This window comes from Arvicola amphibius, chromosome 12 (genome assembly GCF_903992535.2).
Source record: "Arvicola amphibius chromosome 12, mArvAmp1.2, whole genome shotgun sequence".
Taxonomy (NCBI): Eukaryota; Metazoa; Chordata; class Mammalia; order Rodentia; family Cricetidae; genus Arvicola; species Arvicola amphibius.
Window position 1 is genome coordinate 96,681,448 of NC_052058.2, and position 26,767 is coordinate 96,708,214.

Sequence of the window (26,767 nt, forward strand, 5' to 3'; positions counted from 1 at the left end):
TGTATATTAGCTGTGCACAATACTGTCCTTCTGACAGTATGACATTATCATACATGCATGTATTTTGATCATATTCACTTAGCATATTCCCTCCAACTCCTGCTGGTCTTGTTCCTCTTCTCAAGTTTCCCTTCTGCTGTGTGTGTGTGTGTGTGTGTGTGTGTGTGGAGAGAGAGAGACAGAAAGACAGACAGAGAGAGAGAGAGAGAGAGAGAGAGAGAGAGAGAGAGAGAGAGAGAGAGAGAGAGAGAGCGAGAGCCTTCATTCAGGAGCCATTAGCTGTCCATACTTCCTAAAGATATCCATCATGAGTTCTCCTCTTTTTTTTGACAGAGGGGGAAGAAAGCATATGTTTTCATCTGCTAATTAGGCTAATATTGCACTTGGAACTATTTATAAAATAAGAGATATTGATATGTGGTTTAATCTTGAATAAACTGGTCATACCTTCTGACCTAAAGGAACATTATCATAAAATAAGACAAAAAGCTCCCCATTAGTCTTGTATGTCAGTAATATTTCATGTATTATCAAACAATTGTGGTTTTTTAGTTAAGATTCCAGGGCTTAAAATTTAAGATGCTCAATTCTAATGTTTAGAGTGTTGAGATTACAAACTTATGAGCTTCATTTGGGGAAATTGTGGAAATATTTATTCATCTTTTGGCTGTTATTTATTGAAGATTGTTTTATCTGTGCTGTCATGAGAAAGTTCTCTCTTTTAGACTGTACATACACATATCTATAAAGAAAACATAGGGGCTGGAGATAGCTTAGTAGTTGAAAGTCTTTACTGCATTTGCAGAGGACCACAGTTCAGTTCCCAGGACCTAGACACTCTCTTCTGGCCTCCTCAGATATCCACACATACACACACATACACACATGAGCATACATGTAAATGAAAATGAAATAAATTTAAATAGTGAAATGCAATTAACAATAAATTATAGTGAAGCCCATGTAAATCAGTGAATTTATTGATAGTTATAGACACCTACAACTTATATGTACATATCATAATTTTAATGTTATCCCCAGAAGAAAAAGCTATATGTCATAACTTTAAACATGGAAATTGATTTTGCATGTTTTGGATAAATCACAAATTAGAAGGTATTTCCATAGGAGGAGTAAGGCAACTTTTTTGTTTGACTATATTTTAATGTCAATGCCATGAAGTTCAAGTGGCTATATTAACGATTTTCTCATTTTTGTTTTATTTTTTCAGTGCTTCTACCGAGGGACCGTTGAATCGTGATTGCATCTCATGCAACTTTATGAAAGATGATTGCACATATTTTGATGCAAGCTTCAGTCCCATGAACCAACATTTCTTGTTATTCTGTGAAGGTTAGATAGTATATGATTTATAGTAGGATCCCTTCCATCTACTTGGTTTGACAAGTTTCGTTGTTAGTAGGTATTTATAAATTAGGTAATTGCTGAGATTCAAGGTTTATTCCACTGTTTCACTTAGAGAAGGCCAGAAGAGGGCTTCAGATTTTATGGAGCTGGAGTAGGTGGTTGTGAGTTTCTGAAGTTGGGTACTGAAAACTGAATCTAGGCTCTTTCAAAGGGCAATGTATGCCCTTAACTGTTGAGTCCCATCTCTCCAGTCCCCTCAAACAGAAATCCTTATGTAGATGGAGCTGCGCTGCTGCGTCCCGCCACCCGGCTAGCTTTACACCTGAAATAATTACACGGAAACTCTATTCTTTTAAACACTGCCTGGCCCATTAGTTTCAGCCTCTTATTGGTTAATTCTCACACCTTGATTTAATCCATATTTAGTAATCTGTGTAGCACCACGAGGTGGTCACTTACCAGGAGAGATCTTAACCTGCGTCTGTCTTGACGAGGAGAAGCATGGCGACTGCCTTCTCTCTCCTGAATTCTGTTCTGTCTACTCCCCCTACCTAATTTTCTGTCCTATTAAAGGGCCAAGGCAGTTTCTTTATTAACCAATGAAAGTAACACCTAGACAGATGACCCACCTCCATCATCCTTAGGAATTAAAGTGGATGTACAATAGATAGGGACGTCTGAACTTGGGGAATCTAAAAAGGTAGACAGACACTTATTTTGACAAAATCACAGTGCAATAATAATCTGTCTTTAAAGGGAACAACTGCTTTCCTCCTAATGAGCAGTTTTAAGGTTAAGAGATTTAGGATAAATAAGGACAAAGGAGCCAACTTCATAGGTAAAATGCTTTCCTTTTGAGAACAAGGACCTGAATTTGGTCCCCAGAAGTATCATAAAAAATCATGTCGAGTATGATGGCATGCACTTGCCTTTCAAGTGCTGTGAAAAAGAGGCAGGGAATACCTGGAGCTGGCTGGTATTCAGCCTCGCCTACTTGGCAAATTCCAAGCTGATGAGAGACACTCTCTCAAGAAAATAAAAACTGAATGACAACTGAAGAGGTATGCTCAAGGTTGTCCTTTGAGCTCTCCCTGCACACACACTAATGGTTCTGCTCACACAGAATACCCATACCAATGCATACAAGGATTTGGAGACTGATAGGAACTCACCTCCTCTGCTCTCTCTCTTTTGGTGCTGAGCAGTGGTTTCCACTCCGTTTTCCTTCTTTCATCTTATGTTATCATGCCATAGTCTTACATGGATGTGTTTAGGGAAATCTTGCAAAGAAGCATTAAAAAGACTCGTTTTTTCTTTATTATGATACTGTTTTTCTCAGATATAAAATGGAATTCCTGCATCCCCTTGAAATACAACCAATAGCATAAATTATTTATTTTGTTTCTGTTTTTATTGTATTTTAGATGTAAAATATTTCCATATAGAAAAAAGGAACTCTGCCACATAGTCTTTATGATAAGCATGAGTTAGTTAGGTGTCTTATTATGTTTACTTAATTGCTTGTGTATGTGTGCATCATGTATATATACATGCTATGAGATATATGTGGAGGTCAGAGGAAAGCTTATGGGAGTCAGTTCTTTCCTTCCAGCATTGTATTGACAACAAGAACCTTTGCGCAATCGGCCATCTCTCCAGTCACCTTACATGTCTTTAAAAACCTACATATGTATGTTTTTAAATTCCAGGTCCAAGGGTCCCAGTAGTCAGTCTCCACAGTACGGACAACCCATCAAGTGAGTACCAGAAAAGACAGCTTGGAAAATTAAGCTTGGACTTGATCATAGGCAAAGTTTTGTTTTTGTTTGTTTGTTTTAATTCTGGGTGTCGTGCATCTAGGACATTCTTCAACAGGATCCTTAGCATAAATAATGCTTTTTGAGGCCTTCAAGTTGATTTTATTTATATTAATAAAACAGAAAAAGTAGTGGTTTGATCATGTTACTGCTTATGTTAGATCTTGATACCTTCTTTACCTACACCCAATAAAGAAAGATAGATAGTGATGTGCATTCCCACCCTCTTACCTCTGAGTTTCTGGAAGATTTTTGAGCCCTTTGTAGGGTATGTCCCATCCCATAACTTTTATAGAGATTATAACACTTCAAAGGTCCTAAATATATCTTTTTATAGTGAAAATATTATTTGCTTATTAGTCTTGGGGGTAGGGCGCATGAGTTTCCCTCTTATCTGTGAAGACAAAACATGTTTAAACCTTTGCTTAATGTAATATGAATCTCAGAGATAGTCATAAAATATTTGGAAAATTATAAAATATTTTATGTGGTTTATTTATCTTATTTATATGAAATATGCAGATATCATTATGTATATTCACATATATATATTATGTGTGAATATTCTTGGTTGTTCATTTATATATCCACCCAACTTTATTTTTGATTGGCTACCCATGTTATCAAATAATGCAGGAGAGGCTAGGGTTTCACTAATAAAATGGTTATATGTTAAAGAACTTGAAATAGAGTGAATAAGTTATATGATTAAGTCAATCTTTTCTACAGATTTAATGATTCATTTTTATTTTATGTGTATGGGTATGTTTTGTATACCTAGTGTATGCACTTACAGCATATGAGTACATAAGTACCCATGAAGGCTAAGAGAAGGCGTTAGATCTCCTGGAATAGGGTTTACAGTCAGTTGTGAGATGTGCAGTGTGAGTATTAGGAAGAAAAGGCAGGAAATGCTGATCCTCTGAAGATCAGTGTGCTCTCTTAACTGATGAATCATCTTCCCATCTCCCAGTTGAGCTGATCTTAGAATGAATTCCTATATTATATTTCTTTTCATCCCTGTCTTCCATCTTCATTTTCTTCTTTTGTTTCCTAAATTTACAAAGTCAGAATTCTTATCTAATGATTTATCATGTTCTGTATAATCTAATTTTATTTATGTTGATGTGAATGTACACCACGTGTGTTCAAGTGCCAGTGGAGGCCAGAAGAGGGTGCCAGATCCTCTAGAAGTAGAATTATGGGGCGGGGGTGTGTGTCATGAACTACATGATGTGGGTATTGGAAACTGAACTCAGGTTTTCTTCATAAACACTGCTCATTCTTGACCACTGTGCATCTCTTCCGCACCATAAGCAGTATTATCTTAACAGTATATATTTTCTGGTTGACATATTCAAGTCGGAGAGCATCCATGAGATAATGTTTTATTATTTTCTTTTACATATAAAGAAACTGAGTCACAGAGAGATGAAAAGGACGTAGGCAGAGTTATGTTAATAATTAATAAAGCCAGAAATCAAATGAAGCAGTCTGAGCTTAAGATATTTTTCTGTCATGGTTTTATCCTGAGTCACATTTACTGAAATAGCAATCTTCATTAGATAGGGCTACATATGTAAATGTGTAAATGTGACATGTGCCATTCCAAGAAAGGAAAGGCAGCCCATGCTCATCAAGTTGTACCATATCAAGATTTATCACCTCCTCCCACAAAGATAGATCCTGAATTTGTGTTGTTTTCTCCTATGGCTGAGAGACAATTCAGAATTTTTTTCAATTTTTCTTTGCTCCTTTTTCCTCATCTTCAAAATATATCTTAAAGGAGATGTGATAAATAATTGGATCTGCTCATTACTCATAGCAAAGATAATTATTTTTAGACAGTGAGAATTTTTTTACTTCTGCACATACATAGGGTCATTTGCAATGTGTGTAAGATTGAAGGTATATGCTGAATTAAATTGAAATCACCTTATTGCTTTGATTAAATTCTATAATATGCATAATTCATAGAAATAGCAAATGTCTAAAAGCAGCCCATGCCTACACTTAATGTTAAACATTTCAGTAATCAGATCATCAGTTTTGGAGAACCTACTTCAAAATGCAGCATCCAAGCAGAGATAGTTATATCAAATTCAGGAGAGTTAACAAAACAGCAAGAGTCTTTAATTTAGCAGATACAAAATAATTGTACGAAATGACTCCATCATCACCTTCTGAGAGCAGAAACACAGAAGTTAATAGTTAATAGTAAGGGTCCAGTGGAGCAAAAGGACAAAAACACAACAGAAGATATGTTTATAACCTATGATATCTGATAGTTGACATTGGGGTCACATTTCATATATGACCTCTGTCAAAAAATGAATCAAAGGACATTCTTGATGAGATATGGATTTAATTTTATTCCACTGTTACAAAGCTATGTTTTTATAACATTATTGACAATTACAAAACATTTTTCCTGAAAAGTTACTAAATATTGCATCAAAAAGTCAACTATGATTGCCTCATGGTCAAGATGTACAATTTTTAGTTGGCTGGGTGGACAGAGGTCAGATGCTTGCTTTTCTTTTAATGGACAATTATTTGGGAACACAAAGGTTGAATTTAATGACAAGTGAGACTGGGGGTTGAAAAAATAAAAGCAGAGATAAGACAGTCGCAACTGTTCTCTGGGCCACATGTAGTAAAATATGGCATGAGAAGAAAATTAGGAAAGGAAAAATAAGACTATTTAACCAACATGGAAACCAATAGAAAACAGAGTAAATAAAATATCATCCAATATCCTTCCTAACAAATTAATAACACAATAACTTTAACTTAATGACTACAGGAAGAGGGTCTCATAGTTTTCCACTAGGAATATAAAGAGCAATGAACATTTAAAAACATCACAAAATCAGCAGCCTCCAAACTTTTATATTTTCTTTTTACTTTTGTTAATTAAAGCTAAATAAGTAAATCTGAATATAAATTTGTAAAACAAAGTTATAGATGATCATAAATTACATAAAATTTTGAGAAGATGTAACTAAGGTTTTAGAATACCTTCCTAGCATACACAAAGTCCCAAGTATAATCACTGGCACCCCATAACATGGATGTAGCGATTCATTCCTCTGATCCCAGCCTTCCAGAAGTATAGGCAAGATGATCAGAAGTTCAAGTCATCCTTAGTTACATAATGGGTTTGAGGTTAACCTGGGATGGTGAGATTCTATTCCAAAAACAAAACAAAAATAAAACACAAGGTATTTTGTCTGATCAGATATTTAGGCAATTTGCATTTATCTTACATTTATATGGGAACCTTTCAGGTAATTTTGTTGTTTCTGTTTTAATATTTTTCAAATACTCTATACTGAACATACATACCATGTATAATAAAGAAGAAACCCTTCATTAAAATATCTGTGGACTTCAGATGTGGCATAAATACCAATTTCTACATGGCTAATGTCTGGAACACCTTTTCTTCCATTGACCCCATATTTATCCAGATGTATCACAGTGAAAATGTTGCAGAGCATCACTGTTTGAAAGGTTTGTGGTACAAGGACAGGTGCACCCCATAGCTCAGCCTTGGGGTGTGCAGTTTCTGTTTTTAATTACTGGGACAAGCAGTGCATCCCATAGAAGGGCCAGGGAAAAGGGCAGCTGTCTGTCTGTCTGTGTATTTCCTCTGCTTACACTGCCAAAAACATTCTGCTATTGAGGCTTCCCCCTTTAATGCCATTTTCTGTCTTCTGAATACCATTAATGTGTGATTTGGGGTGGCTCATCTAGCCATAATTTGGTAGATAAATGACGAGGCTAGGTTTCCTGTCACTGCCTTTGCCCTCACCCCGTGCTCCTTCCCTGCTTTTAAGTATGACTGTTTCTTTTACTTTTCTCTTTCTTTCCAGCCTCCCATTTGCCTTCCCTGTGTCTTGAATCACTTTCCATTGCTTCTTTTTTATTCTTTTCTCAATTCTTATCCCCCTTTTCATTTCTTTCAAAATTTTCTGTTCTTATTATTTTCTCTTTGCTTCCTTATCTCCACACTTAATTGGATGTCTTAGTATTACCTCATCTTTAAATCACTTGTCAAAACAAGTCATTTTTGCTAAACCTATTTTCTAAATTTATTGTAATTTATGGTGTTTCGATACTATTTTGAAATGTTTTAAATCTTTCTTAAATTTGTTTTTTAACTACAATTTAGTTCTCTGTGCTCATAGAGAGACATTTATTTCATGAGTAAATTAATTCAATTTAATTTAATAGAAAAATTCCAACTGTTATGATAGTGATATAATTAGTTTACTTGTAATTATGTTTTTCCCCACTGGTAATTTATAATAAGCTATATGAAATTACTACTATAATACTCCCACATTGGTCCCTCTAGACATTCTTCTTCATTTACTAAATTATTAATTGAAGTACAATAAATTAGTGCACCTTTATAAAACAAACTATTAAATATGATATGTATTTAGAGTTATAAGTACAAAAATTTAGCAAACTTTAATGTCATATCATTTGTACTAACATTGTCAAGTGACACTGGAACCTTGTACATGCAAAAAGTAGTATCTGTTTTTATCTATTCATTGTGCTTTTATATTAGTGTTTGGAGTACAGATAGTTAATGTTAATGGACTATAGAGGATAAGAATTTAAATTTTTAGGTCTAGTGAAACTGTTGAGTGGGCAAAAGTGCATGCTGCCAAGCTCATAAGTTTTATACCCAGGCATACAAGGTGGAAGAAAAGGACTCCCAAAAGTTGTCCTCTGATTTCCACGTGTGTGCCTTGGTTTGCACATGGCTACACTTATGGTCCACTAAATATCTAAATAAAAATGTTGTTAACTCTTTAAAACATGAATCTACACATTAAAATATTTTCTATGGAATATTTTTGATTGTTTCTTTGAAAATATTTCAGCATTTAAATAATGTTGCTGAGTTTTAGGAAGGTCAAATAGCATATTCTTTACAATTTTTGTTATTGAGGAAAATATTTTAGAAGCAGAAATTTGTTGGGAATGGCATCATACATATAAGTCATAATTCAATTAGATATAAAAATGTTGTGGGATATTTGTTTGCACAGACACTCTGATACTGCTAACAAAGTTGAACCTCAAATCAAGGGGCAGAATCCATGACTGCTCAATCAGATGAGCTTTAAGTAATTTGGAGGGCCAGATAGAGAGGTACAGGAAGAGATATGGATGGGTTTAGGGAGATTTCTTGGTCGTTTTGATCTGGAACAGTAAAAAAAAGAGTCAGCCCATAGTTTCTCTGCTGCTTTCTATCTATTTATCTATCCATCTATGTATATGTATCTATCTATCATCTATCTGTCTATCTATCTATCTATCTATCTATCTATCTATCTATCTATCTATCTATCTGGTTTGCATCCCAATATTGACTCCTGAGTTTTTATCAATTATATAATGACTTAGATAAAAATATCACAGAAATGAATTGCTTCTGGTAGAATGTGACTATTTCTATTTCTGAGCCTGAGGATGGAGCCCAGCAAAATAACACTCATATGGCATGTGTGAAGCTCTATGCTCCATCCCCAGAAAAGCAAACAGCACCAGCATAAAAAGTAAATAATTAAAATATAGGAAATGCATTTGGTCAGTAGAACAGATAAAATGTGATTTTATAAAAGAAATTAATAAACACAAAATATTTTAAATGAAAACATAATTCAGAGTGATACTATTAAAATAAATATTGAAAATTAAGGGTTTGAAATATTAACAAAACAGAAAGAAAGAAACTCTCCCAGAACTACATAAAAATAAGTGAAATCAGTCATTGAACCTCTATTGGTGATAGACTCTGTCTCTGTTTGTAATCAGAAAGGCAGCAGGATTTGTGAAAGAAGATTACAAAATTATAGTCAGGAATCTCCATTAAAAATCATTAAAAATCCAAAATGAATAAAACTGCAAACCATATTGATGAACAGAAAAATAAAATGCAGAAAGTCTGTGCTATGGGAGAAAAGGTCACCATCAATAGAAAAGGGTTAGATTCACCCCATTTCACATACCAATGATAAAATGATATAACTACATGTGTCTCATCAGATAAGTAGTAAACAAAATACCATGGAACCATATATTTACAATGCAAAGAGAAAATAAAAACATTTACTTGTATATTCCACAAAATGCTTAATGAATGTACCATGACATTTAGATAAGCTGTTCCAGAAAACAGAGACCTAGGCATGCATACTAGTATAGACATCTAATCCTAGCAAGTGGAAGGCAGAAGTAGAATAATATCAGATTGAAGATTAACTCAGATTGCAAAAACTGTCCAAATCTATCATGGGCACCCTATCTAAGAAAGGAAGAAAACTTATACCATCTATTATTTATATTCCAAATTTAGAACTAAAGTAAAATTTACCTCTTTACCTAGGTGAAAAGATTCAGGTGGTGAAGAGTTTCCCTTGCTAGCACAAGTCCCCAGAATTGTCTTAAGAAAAGCAGTGCACTGTGTGGTCATACTTAGTCTCAGTCTGTGGAGTTGGAGACTGGAAGAGCCCTTGAGTCAGTAAGCCACCCTGTGGACCATAAGTGACCCTGCCTCAGACAACAACACAAAGGTGGATTGCACCTGAGGAAAAATAGGGGTTGTTCTATGGCTTCTACAAGATAATCATTGCACCTTCTCCGGAACACACACACACACACACACACGAATAAGAAAAAAGAAATAGAAAAAGTTTCTCAGGAATTTAGATATGAAACTAGTTTACCAGATATTGCATTTAATAATTTATTAAAAGACTAACATTTTGTGTTTACTAACATTATACATATTTGCTCATTCCATGTTGCCAAAATGCCCCCAATCAATGTGATTCATCATATCTCTATGAGAACCACAAATGATTTATAAAACTAACATTTGATAAATTTGACAAACATTTAACAATACAATCATAGAAATTTCAAATCGGCACTACAAAATATTTCAAGGGAATTACTGAATTTGACGATGGTCTCCACAAAAATAGTATAGCTGGCATTATGAGTAACATTGAGAGAAAGATGCTTCTGTATGATCAAGGGAGGCAAGCTAGCTTCCTACAACCCTTTCTCTACAATACTCTGTTGGAATACTCAGTCAGGACATAGACAAGAATAATAATAGCAAACCTGTCTTTATACTTTATTCACAGAAGACATAGTTATATACAAGAAGATTTTTGTTTATTTGTTTGGTTGGTTTTGGTTTTCTGAGACAAGGTTTCTCTGTATAGCTATGGTGCCTCTCCTGGAACTTGTTCTGTTTAACAGGCTGGCCTCAAACTCACAGAGATCCCCCTTCCTCTGAATCCTGAGTACTGGGATTAAAAAGGCATGTGCCACCACTGCCCAGCTACAAGAAGACTTTTAACAATAAGCAAAAACTTACATAACACAAAGAAAACTGTTAAAATGAGCAAATCTGCCACACACACACACACACACACACACACAACTTTAATTAACTATATTTTTTACAAATACCTTACAAATCATAATAAAGATTTAAAGTCATTTCAAATACCCTAGAAATGAATCTAGTTAATAAAAAAACATAAAACATAACCCCTAAAATAATAGCTATGGCATGTGTCTGAGAAATAGCAAAGACTCAAATGTACACATAAATGCACACACAAACACACACACATGCACATTTAAGGATCACTTATTTTTACTATGTAAAGACTCCCCAAATGTATTTTTTTTTTGGTTTTTGGAGACAGGGTTTCTCTGTGTAATAGTCATGGCTATCCTGGAACTAGTTCTGTAGACCTTGCTGGCCTCAAGTTTACAAAAATCTGCCTGCTTCTGCCACCGAGTCCTGGAATAAAGGTGTTGGCCACCACTGCTTAGCCCAAGTGTATTTTTATATTTCACAAAAAGTAAGTAAAATCTAGCAAGTTATTTATATGCTTTTCATGGTGCATCAACATAAAATTGCATATATTTACTATTGTGTGGCATCCTCATGTCATAGCACATATGAACAGCTCAGGAGACAGCTTGTCCTCCTTTCCTACCACAAAGGTCCTTGGGATCCCCCTTGTCTACTAAGGCTTGGGGGCATATGCCTTTACCCGCTGAGTCACCTCCCAAGACTGTCAATTAAATTTTTAAATTTTGACTGATTTTTAGTATTTTGTGACATTTTCCAGTTCATCAGTGTGTTCTGCAGCATCTGATATTCTATAGATTCTATAGGTCTCACTTGGAAATTTTTCCTCTTAGACTATAATTATCACATATCTCATATTTTGCATGTTTAGTTTTTGGCATATAATTTTGTGCTTTTTCCAGAATATTGAACAGTTGCGCTATAATTTTAACATTCTCATCTGAGACTGATGTTGAGTAGGTCATTTCTGGGTTGCTTCCTACTGACCACATTTTGTTCTCTTCCTGAGTTTGTATAATGGTATCCAAATTATTCAAATTTTAACTCATTTACTGCTAGATAACTTTGCAGTCTTTTAAATATTCTAAATGAGAGTAGTAGCATGATTATAATTTTATTTTGAAATGTAAATGGTAACTCCAATGTATTGGAACCAATGGATGGAAAGTCACTAGTATGAACAAGTTCAGTTGGAAAACCCCTGTAGTGATTTCGGAGACAGACTAGAAATTTCCCTCCATGCTTGGCATGGTACCTGACAGACAGATATCAGCCACCCGAGGATAGTTCATGGTGGTGGATTGATTTCCAGTAACTGAATTGAAGGTAGCTGTTTATGCACCCCTTTGGGTATGCAGAATGCTCTAATATAATGTTTTGTTTTGAGAATTTTATAGATGCATGCAATGTATTTTGAACATACTCACCCCTCAATTCTCTCCTTAACTCATCCCAAATCCAACTCCTACACTTCATGTATCCCTTCAACTCCATATACTTTTCTATTTCTATAACCCACTATGACCATTTTATGTTGCACATATACTTGTGGGTGGGGACATCCAGTAGAGCAAGATCAATCAGCCAGGGCCACACCTTTAAAGAAAACTTTCTCTCCCCCCATTAGCAGTCAATAGCTTCCTGGCTACTGATGAGGATTTTTGAGCCCCTTCACACTTCATGCTGGAATGTTCTCTGGATTGACCTTGTCCAAGAACTCACAGCTGCTGTGATTTCACTAGAGCAATGGTTTCTGTCATCTGTCATGTCCAGAAGACAATGTTTCATTTTGGTCTATACTGATTTCTCATTTTTACAATCTTTCTTTCCCCTCTCCACAGTAGTCCCTGAGCCTTGTACGGAGGGTGTAAAGTAGATGCACCTCATGGTGGGTGCTCTACAGACACTTATTCTCTGATTTTTCAGAGTATTTCATCTTGGAAAACAACTCTATGATGAAAGAAACTATCCAGAAGAAGAAGCTCGCCAAGTCAGAAATCAGAATCCTGCATATAGATGACTATGGTAAAGTTTGGCACATGCTATATCCTTCAAGAACAGTTTTCTCTGAATCTTACTTACACTTTTATATTTAAATGAGTCTCCATCTTTAATATTTTGCTCTTTCTTTAAAAGAACTTCCTTTACAGTTGTCCTTTCCCAAAGATTTCGTGGAGAAAAACCAGTATGCTCTTCTCTTAATAATGTAAGTATTTTAATGTTTTATTGAAATAAGTAGATCTAAAGATGTCATAATTATGTTCTTGTGCCTCAGATGGCAGATTTATTAAATGAACAAAAGAGTTATTCTTACCTAACTAGTGTCCTGGTTTCACTTCTTTTGCTGGGGTAAAATATCTTGAGGAAAACAACCGATGGAGGAAAGGGTTTATTTGGGTAGTAAGTCCAAATTACAGTCATCATTGTGAAGAGTCAAGTCAGATATTTCAGACAGCTACTTGTTTCACATCCAAAGTCAAAAGCAAAGAGATGCATTCATATATGTTTGTTTGCTTAACTGTGCTCTGCTGAATTTTTCCCCTATTATTCAGTTCAAGACTACCTGCCAAGGGAATGATACTGCCCACAGTGGAATGAGTCTTTCCACATCAATCAACAGTGCTATCCCTTATAGACATGTCCAGAGACCAACATTGTTTAGAAAATTGCTCTTCCAAAGTGATTCAAGTTTGTGTCAAATAGATAGCTAAAACCTCTACACCACAACTAGGTTCCTCATGGAGACCATCACTGAATATTGCTTGAGATTGTTCTAATTTTTGGTACATCTTCATCATTATAATGAATGTGATACTGTCACTAAAAATAGTGTTACCAGGCATCATGGTTTGTGTATGTCTGCTTAGTAATTATTGAAGCATTGTTCTCTTGGTCAGTATTTATCAACAATGAACAAACTTTTTTCATTTTTAAACAAAAAAATTAGTTATGTCTTTGTTAGCCTTTCATTTCATATTCCTTGCCTTGTGACCAAAGAAATTAAGTCTGTGTTTAGGAAACCTGAAGGTTGGAATGTTGTTCTTTAGATATGAATTTACTCAAACTTTTTGTGATATCAGGGTGTATGGACTTCAGCATAGTGACCATAACATCCCATCTTATTTAGCCTTCAGCTTCTGATGCTCTGATTTCTTATGAAACCTGGTAGCATATTGGTTCACAACACATTATGCTATCCAGAATTTTGTTCAGGGCCTTAGTAGGCACGTGAAAATATGAAGGTGTTTTGTGTTTACTTGATATACAGGATGATTACTCTGAAGTATAGCCTGCTTTTGTTCCAAGTCTAGTTTGCCATTTACTACCTGTGGTTCTTTAGGAAAGTGACCTAACTCCTACATAGTAATTCTGCCTATGAAATAAATCACACACTTTGTTCCATGTCTCCATTGTGTTCCCTCTAATATATATGATTCATAGACTTGGAGTGATGGTTTGCACTAACTGTATTTAGATATTTTAATTATGTAACTAATATGTCACTGTGTGTGTGGGTCTCTAAGTCAGAAGTCAATATCAGTCAATGTCAGATGTCTTCCTTAATTTCTATTCACCTTTTCTTTTTTAGTGGAGGCAGAGTCTCTCACGTCCCAGGAACTTGCCAAGCAGACTAGGCTGGCTGAGCAGATAGCCTCAGGGATCCACATCTCGGTACCTTCCAACACTGGGATTATAATTGTGTAGTATCCTCACATTGGGGACATTTTGTAGAGATTCAAGAGATCTAGCTGAGGTCCAGACAGTTTGTTGACCCTCATTACCAAAAGGATCTGCAATTATAGTGATAGCTTTCTCAGGCACCTCTCATGTATTCAGTATTAACTCTTCTGCGGCTCTTCCCTTTCACCAGTTCTTGCGTGTGGTTATGACATATTGAGGAAATATTAATTGCACAAAAATGAAAAAACTTGAAAAATCAAGCATTATTTTGTCTTAGTCATTGTTATCATACTTTCCCTTGGAGAAACAAAAACAACATCTACCTCTCCTTCTAATATCTCAGAACAAACTTACATATGATTCCTTAAGTCCTAGGAGGAGCCAATGAGTTTATTAGGCTTACTTATAGCAATGGGGGAGCGGTTTCAGACAGGAGCAAATGTGACCTTTGTCTTAATCAGGATTTTTTTGTTGTGAAGAGATAGCTACGCCATGTCAACTCTTCTTAAGGAAAGCCATTTAATTGAGACTAGTTTACAGTTTCAGAGGTTTAGTCCATTATCATCATGGAGGGGAGCATAGCAGCATGCAGACAGACAGGATGCTGGAGTTGAGAGTCCTATATCTTACAGGCAACAGGAAGTATTCTGAGCATAGCAAACCTCAAAGTCAGTCCCCATGGTAACACACTTCCTCCAACAGGGCCATACCCACTCTCACAAAGCCATAGCTCTAAATAGTGTCACTCACTATGTGATATGGAACCTACTATATTCCAACTCCCACAACCTTAAAACAGCCACACTGGAAAGTCTGCTCCCAGGAGGTTTGATGAATTCAGCTGGCAACATGCTCCTCACCATTCTCAACTTATATACTCCAGTCCTGCCCCCAGTCTGTGCCAATACAATTGGAACAGGATGGCATGTAACTGGTAAGGGTGGGTGAATGCTTGGTGAGTGTCCCATGATCCTCTTCTCCTATAAGCAGGCCCAGCAAAATTGTAAACAGTGGCATTTTGACTAGGAGGACAGTCCTGTATTACAGTCACCTTGACCTTCAGCAATAGGGATTTTTGTTGTCCTTGTTGCTGTCACAAATTCACTAAAAACTAAAGTTTCCTTAGAAACAGGGCCCTACGAGGGTACCATGACCTTTCAGATGGAATATAAGGGATGGCATTGTATTTGGGTATTGATTTCTTTATTCAGACGGATGCAGAGGCAGGTGTTTGTGCTTCCATGCCTCCCTGCTGCAAGGATGAGGAACTCACTGTGGAAAGCAGACAGACCTTCAGGTGATTTCTGTTTGAGGAGGGATGCTAACTTGGTCTTCTTGGCTTCAAACTTTTTCTATCATCGGGTTGATTCTGACTAAATAGAATGATAACTTTAAATCAAGAAGTTGATGCAAAAATCTGGTGCAGTGGAAAGGGCCATCTGAGTCTCCTTTAAGAAGCATAGTAGTAAATATGTTGACTGAGACTGGCTTCCAATTAGAGCTGTCAGGATTTCCAATCCACTGCTTAGTAGTTAAGCTGCTGCTATATTGTAAACAAATTGGGGCTAATAGTGTGTCCTTACATATGCACAGTGTGCAACAAATTTTATATGCATATTATTTATACAAAATGAAAGTGTTATCTGGGCATAAATGCTTGCACTTAGTGTTTAATAAATTCTAAGTATAAGCATAGTTGTTTAATAAACTGTATAAAAACATAATGTTATCTGGGACATAAACACTTTGAGATAGTGCTTAATCGGTTGTAAGTATAATCATACTTTTATTAAAGATAGTAATACTTAACACATTTAAATATAACGGTATAAATATTAGATGTGTGATATAGGACCTATAAAATTATTTAATACGTAAATGCTACCAGATCAGATGAAGTAGTATAGTCAGGCTCTTGGAATTTATATTGCTGCATTCTGACCGGCTGAAGCAAAGACTGCAAGCAGGTATTTGATTCTGTCTCCAGTTTCTACCTTTAGATACTGCTCACATTATATATTAATCTACTCAATTCCAGACTTCTAGGTTTTAAGATATCAGTTATCTAAAGTTGTGCAAAGTATGTCACATATAACCCAATAATGTATGTTATAATTTCTATTGATTAACATAATAATTTCTAGAACTTTATGGTAAGACATATAAATAGACAATGGCAAGCATAAAGGTGTTTTTTAATCCCTTTTTGCCTATCTAAGATGGATTCAATTTGCCTAATATGATTATCTCCAGTCACTTTTCTGAAAGTGGCATTAATTCATTTTATTTATAACTGGAAAATCCCACTGCATAAGGAGTGAGTGAAATTGCTTAGAACTGAAGGAGACACTTTTTCCTCCTAAATGTAAACCCTATTTTCTAGTTATAATATGACTTCTCTTTTCTAAAACTGTAATAGTTGATTGTGTTTTTCAGTAGTTATGAGTTAAACATTGCTGAGCAGAAAATAGCCAGGCTTCTTCTACTTTGTCAGGCATAGAGGATGACTTAGCATCTTGATTTTTGCTTTTTTGTGCAGTGTATCCGGTCTACAAAGAGACAGAATTCTTTTCTTGGTCTGAAGAGCTTGGTGCACAGCTGATTGGGGTGTTCAGAAATATAGTTCAGTTCATAAATTGCTTGCATAGCATGCATGAAGCCTGGCTTCCAGCCCCAGTGCTGCATAAACCAGGACTGATTGTACAGGCTGTATCCCCAACATTCAGGACGGGAAGACCAGAGGATCAGAAATCCAAGGTCACTTCTGAGCTACTTTATAAGTTTGAGGCCAGCCTAGGATACAAGAGATTTCTCTCTCTCTCTCTCTCTCTCTCTCTCTCTCTCTCTCTCTCTCTCTCTCTCTCTCTCTCTCTCTCTCTCTGTCTCTCTCTGTCTCGCTCTCTCTCTCGCTCTCTCTCTCTCTCTCTCTCTCTCTCTCTCTCTCACACACACACACACACACACACACATACCAGAAACCATTTGATCCCAGCCAAGTACATCATCTCTTTGATTTTGTATATTTGCTCATGCTGCCACATTCTTCGCCCAACTTAAAAAGTTCTAGTAATGTTTAAAGACATATTTCCAGATAATTCACTGCATGTCCTTATTTTTGATATGTAACCATAGGAAAGAATAATCAGTAGCACAATTAATAAAATTCTAGAGACAGATATTGTGGTTCAACCCGAAAGCCAGAAAAGCAAAGTAGCCAAGCAACTAGAGAAGACTTAACTTTTACCAAGGATGGGAGATCACAGACTAAGCAGAATAAGCCCCTCTCCTCCCATTTTATATTCCCTCTAGTGCTGGGAATAAAGTGTGAACCATAATGACCTGGCTTTGTTTCTGCATTGATCTTGTGTAGCCCAGTGTGGCCTCGAACTCACAGAGATCCATCTGCCTCCGTCTCCCAAATCCTGGGAGTAAAGGTGTATGCCACTACTGCCTGACCTCTAGTGGCTTAGCTTTGCCCTTCTGATATCTAGACAAGATTTATTTATTAAAATGTAAATAAAATATTACTGTAGTTTCACCCATCCATTTGTTAACCAATTAACTCCTTTGTATCATGCTGCCTCAGGGCACTAATTGGAGCATTAGTCATGTCCTGTGACTACTGACAGAATTCATAGATGAATGATCAAAAAGCAAAAAGCAAATGGATCAGTCAACCATAAAGGTTTTCAAGAATGAGGTGAATTTGAGAAAGATTGGAGCACAAAGAATTTGAGCAGTTACAACATATAATAATTTACCCTTCTAGGTGAATCAGTTTCTCATTTCTTTAGATTTTCTGAATGATGCTGAAAATTGAGCCTTATACATCTTCTCACTTGACTTCATAATTTTACTATTGAACATATATTCTTATGCTAATAAGAATTAACATCAACTACCATTATTTCATTTTATACATATCATTCTGAATACATATAGACACCATGCATGTATGAAGTATATATGCAGTTTCACGTTCTTACAAATGTACCTATGTGTGGACACATGTGGAACATTGAAGGTTAGCATCAACTCTCATTCTCAATCACTCTCTATCTCAAGGGTCTCTCTCTAAAGTATTTGTTAGGTCCAGCTCATCATTTTACCCCAGGGAAATTGTTTCCTGAGACCTGTCTCCTATCTCTGTCTCTAGAGCCTGGGATTATAAGCAGGCCACCATATTGGCTTGGCCTTTTAACTCGGTGCTAGGTATCTGAACTTCAGTCCCGTGACTGCCTGTAAAGTTCTTTATCCACTAAAGCATCTCCTCAATCACCTGTGATTAGTTCTTAGAGAAACATACCTGCATATAATTTGTTCCTATCTTAACAAGAGGAAGCTAAGAATAGAATATGTCATGTCTGCCATCCCCAGAGTCATGAACAGGGCAAAATTTCCTGAAATGGAATCAAATTAGTTAAGTCAAGCCCTCTGCTTCTTATACTACCTATCATGTCCTCCCAGCAGATTTTTCCATATTATAATAATTACTAGATGATTATCAATGAATACAGAATTGAATCTGAAGAGATTTATCTCTAGTCAAGCTCCTTTGTTTCTGCGTTCTTCCCATTTCACAGTTCACAATCTTTTGAAGATGACTCTGCAATGAATCCAAGACCTCACTCTAGACTTTAGCCTTTGAAGTTCAAATACTTCCAACAGGTGTCACTGGATCGGGACCATGTCTTTGACACTAGGACCTTTGGAGCTCATTCTAGATCCATTGAAGTCAGGGATTTTGGAAGCTTTTTTATTGTGGTCTTAATGCACTGCTGAGATGGTAACTATAGAAAGCATCACCCATCGCCTCTAAAGGCTGATGCTCTGGGAACTATTGCACATGAGCCACGGTGATGTGTCTTCTATGACGATGCCAACTCCTTTATCACATATGAAATATCCCACATCTGATACAGAACCTCAAATCATGCCTACCTATTTAATGTACAGTTCATGACACATTTTCTTTAGAAAGTAATTTTCTCACATACTTGGATGAGGACAGGGTAGGTATCATAATTTTTTAATAGATGAGGAAAATTGAGGATGATAAGTGATAGGTAGCACCCTATAATATAGTGATCATCTATCGAGAGATGAAATATTATCAGGAGGATGGGAGTACAACGAAGACTCAGTGAGTAAGGGTGCTTTCCACCAACCCTAAAGACTTGAGCTTGATCCCCCAAGTGGAAGGAGAGAGATTATTCCTGAAAGCTGTTCTATGACCTCTGTATGTGAACACACACACACACACACACACACACACACACAAAACCAATCACAAATAAATGAGGAAAATGTATAAACTCACAAAAAGGCTCAAAATAGTGTAGACAAGTAAGGGGCTTTCAGGATCTTCATCTCTTAGGTCTATGCTGACTAAGAATTCTGGTTTCCTTGCGTTTGTAGAAATGAGCCTCATATGCCTAACATTTAAATGAATATTTTCTGAGCAAGTCTTATAACTGTGTCATTGCTAAAAGCTGAAGTTTTCTAATTATCTAATTTTGTGGTTTCTTTACTTCTGTGTCTCAGTGTATTGATTTGTTAGATGGTTCCACTATTATCCATTGTTCATTGTTAGCACTGTGTTGCTGGTTTTTTTTTTTTTTTTGTGGTGGTGGTTGTTGTTTGTTTGATACAGAAAGGTACGATAAGATTAAAAATCCGGGTTATACATCCAGATTTTCATTGATAAATCAATTCCTAGAATCCAGCTAGATGAGTAGGAAAACAAAATGGTATAACTACCAGAAGTTGCCACAATGCCATATCAAGAACAAAGTATACTTTCAAGGTTTGCATAAATACAAAGTCAAGGAATTTAGAAGATCTTTTTGAGTTTGGCCTGACTTAGCAAAGGTTTGTAGACCGGAGCTAACACACAGTCACCCTTCAGCTGAGATTTATTAGGAGAGAGCCTCATAGTCATGGACAGCCATGGCCATACCCTGAAGTAGAAGAGAATGAGAAGTGAGGCAGGGAGAGCACCATCACCTTGAAAGCAGAGGCTTTTTTCAAAATCCAGAGAGCCCTTGGAAAGATGGCTGCCATGTGTAGCATGATGGTGAGCTCTGAAGGGACAGACAGATCCCTCAATTCTCCAGAGCAAATGAAGTGCCAGGCTTTTGTAAATTTGCACCCCTCATAAACTCAGCAGAACCCCAGGTGTCACTGAGCTGAGCATTGAGCCCCACACTGGCTGGGACTGAAGTTCAACGTTGCTTAGGTTCTGGGTAGCTACCTCCTTTTGGTTTCTGGGCAGGCCTGAGTTCTCTAACAGTCCCAGAAGGAAACAGTCCTGAGTGGCAGGCATAGTGGGTACTTGACTCAATTTATTGGGAGAGGAAAACAGGTTCCTAGTGGGTCTGTAGTATAACAGTATGTAATGAGTGTCTGTGGATTCACTCTTAATTCACCCCCATTCCTGATCTCTATCTTGGGAATTCTGTGTCTTTATATTGTACTCACAGGAGTCCCTTGATCAATTAATTACATTTTTACTGAGGTTGTTGAGAAATTGTCACTTGCTTGTTTTGTAAAGGTATAGTCTTTTATTTTTGGTACCAAACTTGCAGACACTATCCATATGACCCAGGAAGTCATGTATGGACTACCCATCCTTGAAAATCCAATGAACATCTGAACTATTAGAAGAAAAAGCAAATAAAAATAAAAAATAAAGAAATATTCAATGTGGCCACATCGGAAAGAGGGGTAAAAAAATCTAGTGACTCCTTTTAGCCCATCCCTAATTTCCTGAAGAGAAATTAAACTTGATTTTCTGGAGTCCTGGGCAGAGTGTGGCCATGTCGTCCTGAACCACCATCTCTTAGCGCCACTCTCATCCTGCAAGCTGGTCTGTCAAGTTCTTAGAACTGTGTGAAACCTCTTGCAGGGAGACAAACACGCATCCCCTCTGCTCAGGCGGAGAGTCTTCTTTTTCTTACTGCATGAGATTCTTCAGGACAATATCAGTTCTTGGGGTTTGTTGCTTCCAGACTCTGGTAGTAAGATCAGACTGTCTTCATTTCTGCCAGAACAGTCACCATGCTTTTGTATCGCCCTGTTAGGTCACCAGCCTACTCCTACTGTTGATCTTTCTCTTCCCAAATTCAAGTCACACCTCCTGTGGTCTTGCTACTAGCAGAGCTGAAGAGTAGAAACAGGCTCCACATTGCTCTTAGACTTGATTTTTTTCCCTTGCTGTGGAGAGCAAGACCTATAAAAAGACCTCTGTTCCCAAACCCAATGAAACACCTGCTATATCCTGTATTCCTTCCCTACTCCCACCACTGTACGGAAACCTAGACTCCTGCCACTGTGTGTCCCATCACTTCCAACCTTCCACTTCCCCACCCTGCACTGACCAGTCTCCACTGCCCCAAAATAAAGTACCTTGCATTGTTGCCCTAGGTTTTATCAAACTGTTTCTGGCTCCTGGAATGTAGGCTAAGTTGTAAAAAAAAAAAAAAAATGGAAACCTGAAAGAGTGAGAAAGCCCCTTTTTCCCCTGGAACATAAGACTTTCACTTCAGAATCCATCAAGCTGCTCATGCATGGTGTTGAAAACCCTCCTAATTTGTTTGAGTACCTTCCATTGAAACTGATAGTATCATTCCCTATTTATACAATACTCCATCTAAGAGATTCATTTTGTGTGTATTTGTGTGTGTGACTACACATGTGTGTATATGTGTGTAGAGGCCAGAAGTTGGTATTAGGTATCTTCCTCAATTTATCTCAACCACATTTTTTGAGACTAGGTCTCTCACAATACCTGGAGCTCACTGACTCAGATAAACTGGTGGAATGGCATGCCCCAGGAATTTCTCTGTGGCACACTGCTTGGATGAAGGATGTGAATTACCATGACTGGTTTTTTTTTCACATGTATTGTAGGGATTTCACACAGGTCCTTGTGTTCCTGTGCCAAGCACATTACTGATGGAGACATTGCCTAATCCTCTTCCACATTCTTTGAGCCAGTGTATAGAATGTTTTTCACCCTAACAGTTAACAGGTGTGCAGTTATTTCATACATAACAAGAAGATAGTGGATCCTTCTACTCTGATCTATTTCTATATTGTTCTGGGGTTCCTTTTAATGGTAAGTGATGTAGGTGTAACACTTTCAAATGCAAAGGAATTGAAAATTGGATATTCTGTCTTTGGGATGATGCAAATATTTAAACAAATAAAAGATCTTCCAGTCTCCTTTTCTTTCTCCTTCACTGATGCTGTTAGAAATTATCTCAGATGAAAATTGGCCAAAGGATAAGAATTAATGTAGTGAGACTTGACAGCAGAGATCATTAGAAGATTGTATTTCCTCCCTGCTTATCCTACATTTTCTGCCTGGGTGATGTCCCCTAGGCCCTTTTCTGTTGGTTCTATTCTCTTATTTTCATGTGTTGTCTAGGATGTTTATCCCAAGGTTAATTTCGTGTGGATGATACTAATAGTCCATTTTCAAGCTGTAGGCCTCGCTCATTAATAACCATGCTGTTCACTATTTCAACCTGTGTAGTGGTGAAAGTCCATCTTTTGACTCTTGCTGCAGTTTGAATAGCAGTACAGAAAGGGGTGGATTCTGCATTTCTTTTATTGCTCTCATGAGAGTCTTTAAAAAATATTTGTATTTGGCTAAAGAAACAGTGCTGTGCCCCCGTTAGAGAAAGAGCAAAAAGGTATATAATGTCCTTGAAGGAAAGAAAAAGTCTTTAGTAGATAATCGTTGGTCCTGGCATGAGGAAGTCTGGTCTACCAAAATCACAAAGCAAATGGGAAATGTGGGGCAGGATGTAAGGAAGAATAGAATAAAGTTTCTGTTATATTAAGGCACACTATTTTTTCATTCATAAAAATATTTATTTTATTGTTTTATTATGTCTTTGTGGAGAGGGGCTATGTGTGTGTGAGTGCAGATGCTATAGAGGCCAGAAGACTGTGCCAGTTCCCTTGAGCTGGAGTGAGTCATTCTATTGGGTACCGAGAACCAAACTCTGGTTTGTTACAAGAGCAGTAAATGCTCTTAACTGTTGATCCATCTCTCCAGTCACCATAATTTTAAGATAAATAATGCATTAAATACAATATATTCTTAAAGTTAAAACCCAAAAAAGAACCAACAAGCCACCATGGTAGCCTTCCCCAGGTGTTGTTCTTTGTGGCCTGCAGGTGGAGTCCTTATTGTTTCAGCCTCATGTGGCACTTGTTCTTGACCCCTTGCTGTTGTACAGGTGTCTATCATAACTGTTATGTTTCCAAATTTCAACTTACAAGGCACCAGTGAAATTGGATTCCACTAACCCTAGGATCCAAGTAAACTTTTTCTGTCCTTTTAGATGTTCTGTCTGAATAAAGTCACATCTTGTAGTGCCAGGCATCTGAAATTCACTGTATGAACTTTAGGGAACAAAATTCTTCACATAACAGCTTTCATTTTGCCCATAATCACTTATTTCCTTTACTTTTTAGTTCCATACCATAAGTAAAGGGCCAATAAATAAACAGTAAAAATGGCCGCTTCATGTCTGGGGGTGAGGTTTTTGTTGTAGGTAAGAGATAACAGAGGTATTTGGAAGAGTCCAAAGCAGAGAGGAAAAGAAGCAAACAGGTCATGGCCAGGGCTATCTGTAAGAGAAGCAGGAATAGTAGGAAGGGGGCAGAGGGTAGGTTTGCTATTTTCTAGAGACTGAATGCGTATTTGGGAAGAATGAAGCCTGTGAGCTGTAACAGCTTGGGAGATAGTATAATCTAGTAGTTGGGGAGGAGAGAGGGGCCTGGAGGCTAGCAAGGGTTTGATATGCAGCAACAGGTATATGATAAAGGAAATAGCCCTTATGGAAGGCAGAACCCCATTTTGCAGGTCCCTGAAAAATGTTGGGTATAGGCTTCCAGCAATCTCTTTGTAGGTTACAAGAGCCAAGCCTCATTTCTAGACACAGGCACTGGTTTTTGGAATTTGGAGAACTTGAGATCCCTTTGGATTTAACACTTACAGATGCTGTCTGTGTTCAGTGTTTAATATTCTTGGGGTCTCTGTCTCTCTCTGTCTTAGTCTCTGTCTCTGTCTCTGTCTGTCTCTCTCTCTCTAAATATGGTGACCTAGAAACTGTTTTTTTAATCTTTATTTATTAGATTTTGTTTTAAAAAATATCAATCCAAATTCCCATTCCCTCCCCTCCATTCCCTCCACACACTCTCCCAACCTACTGGCCTCTAATCCTCAGAGAAGATAAGGCAATTTGCCTTGTGGAAATTCCAAGGTCCTCCCAACTACATCTAGGCTGAGCAAGGTATACATCCAAAGAGAATAGGATTCGCAAAACCAGTACATGTAGTAGAGACAAATCCCAGTGACACTGTCAGTGGCTGCCCCAGTATGTCCTGCACCTGTCAACCACATTCAGAGGGACTAGTTTGGTCCTATACTTGCTCCTTCCCAGTCCAGCTGGAGTTGGTGAGCTCCCATTAGCTCAGGTAAACTGTTTCAGTGAATGTTTCATGGTCTTGACCTCTTTGCTCATATTCTCATTCCTTCTACTCTTCAACTGGACCTTGGGAGCTCTGATGTGGGTCTCTGCCCCTGTTTCCATCTGTTGTTGGATGAAGGTTCTATGGTGATATTTAAAATAATCACCAGTCTGACTATAGGGCAAGGTCAGTTCGGGAACCCTCTCCTCTATTGCTTAGGGTCTTAGTTGGGGTCATCCTTGTGGATTCCTGGGAATTTTTCTAGATCCAGGTTTCTTGCTAACCCAATAATGACTCCCTCAATCAAGATATCTCTTTCCTTGATCTCATATCTGTCCTTCCTCCATCTTGACTATCCCACTCCCTCAAGTTCTCCTCAATCCTCCCCTTCTTCCCTTCTTTTCCCCTCTTCCTTCTATCCCCTGCCTCCATGCTTCCAATTGTGCCAGGTGATCTTGTCTGTTTCCAATTTCTACCTGGGTCTATATATGTTTTTCTTTGAGTTCACCTTATTATTTAGTTTCTCTAGGATCATGAACTATAGGCTCAATGTCCTTTGTTTATAGCTAGTGTCCAGTTATGAGTGAGTACATACCATATTCACTTTTTTGGGTCTGGGTTACCTCACTCAGGATAGTGTTTAAAAACACTAATGATAGCTTATGTGGGAGAGGATGTGGAGTAAAGGGAACACTCATCCATGCTGGTGGGAATGAAAACTTGTACAGCCACTTTGGAAATCAGTGTGGTGGTTTCTCAGAAAATTGGAAATCAACCTACCTCAGGGTCCAGCAGTACCACTCTTGGGAATATATCCCAAAGATGCTCAATCATACTACAAATGCATCTGTTCAACTATGTTCATAGCAGCATTATTCATAATAGCCAGAACTTGGAAACAACCTAGATGCCCCTCAACTGAAGAATGAATAATGAAAATGTGACATATTTACACATTAGAGTACTAGTCAGTGGTTAAAAAAAAGACATCTTGAATTTTTCATACAAATGGATGGAATTAGAAAACACTATCCTGAGTGAAGTAACCCAAAACCCCACAAAATGAATATGGTATGTACTCATTCATAAGAGGATACTAGCTAGAAACTGTTAATGAGATCTGTGTACTGTGTTGGTGTCTCTTTGTGAGCACATATGTTGTTGAAAACCAGTTTTGATGAAACTCTTATGTTAAAGGGTAGGAACATGAGGGTTAGAATTATTAAGCAAAAGAAACAGAGATATAAGATAAATAAGAGATAAATAAGAGACAGCAACACAGAACAGAATCAGGAGGGATATTCAGTGAATCCTGAATCCTTCTGCTTTTATTTTCTTCATGCTTATGCTCTTCGCTTTTAAATGGGAGGGAAGAATGCAATAGATTTCATTAGCATGATATAAAGAATCGATTTGAATCCTCTGACCTTTAGCCCAAGTGGTGCAGATCCACCTCTATAACATTGATTAACCACACCTAGGTCAGAATCTCTTGTTTGTAATCACATCTGTTGTCAACAACTTTGAAAGAGCAAAAATGAGCCTCAAATCTCTGACCTCCAGTAAAGGTGAAACAGGTTTACGTCTGTGGACCCTCACGATATGTGATGGTAGAAGAAAGATGACCTGGTGAGGTTACCCTTGAATAGTGAATTATGAGGAGAGAATTCTTGGAATGTAGCCCTGGTAACAAAAAGAAGCACTTGAATCTGACAGTGTAAAGTAATGCTATCTCTCACCAGTGGAGAAAAGATTCAAGTTCTGTAATTTTCATGTCCACCTTGGCATCTGGCTTTCAAATTCTTTTCAGACATTTGCGTTTCTGCTTTCTTTCCTGGCTGTTAGCTTGAAGGCTGAAAAATACTTCTCCCTTTACTATTTGTTTAACTTCTCAGTGAGAATTCTATCATGGACAGGAAGAACACCCTCAGGAAATATTAATACAATATTTTCTTCAGAGTCCAACAATCTTTAAGGTATTATATTTCCT

General features: G+C 37.2%; 1 protein-coding gene across 1 annotated transcript in view; it reads left to right on the plus strand.

Annotated features, from left to right (window-relative positions):
* Nucleotides 1-26,767, plus strand: part of Dpp10 (dipeptidyl peptidase like 10) — a 717,576-nt gene that overhangs the window by 673,964 nt on the left and 16,845 nt on the right. The window contains exons 16-19 of the mRNA XM_038349339.1: nucleotides 1,232-1,353; nucleotides 3,078-3,125; nucleotides 12,535-12,633; nucleotides 12,745-12,814. Of these exons, the coding sequence (XP_038205267.1) occupies nucleotides 1,232-1,353; nucleotides 3,078-3,125; nucleotides 12,535-12,633; nucleotides 12,745-12,814 (339 nt within the window). The remainder of the gene's footprint in view (nucleotides 1-1,231; nucleotides 1,354-3,077; nucleotides 3,126-12,534; nucleotides 12,634-12,744; nucleotides 12,815-26,767) is intronic.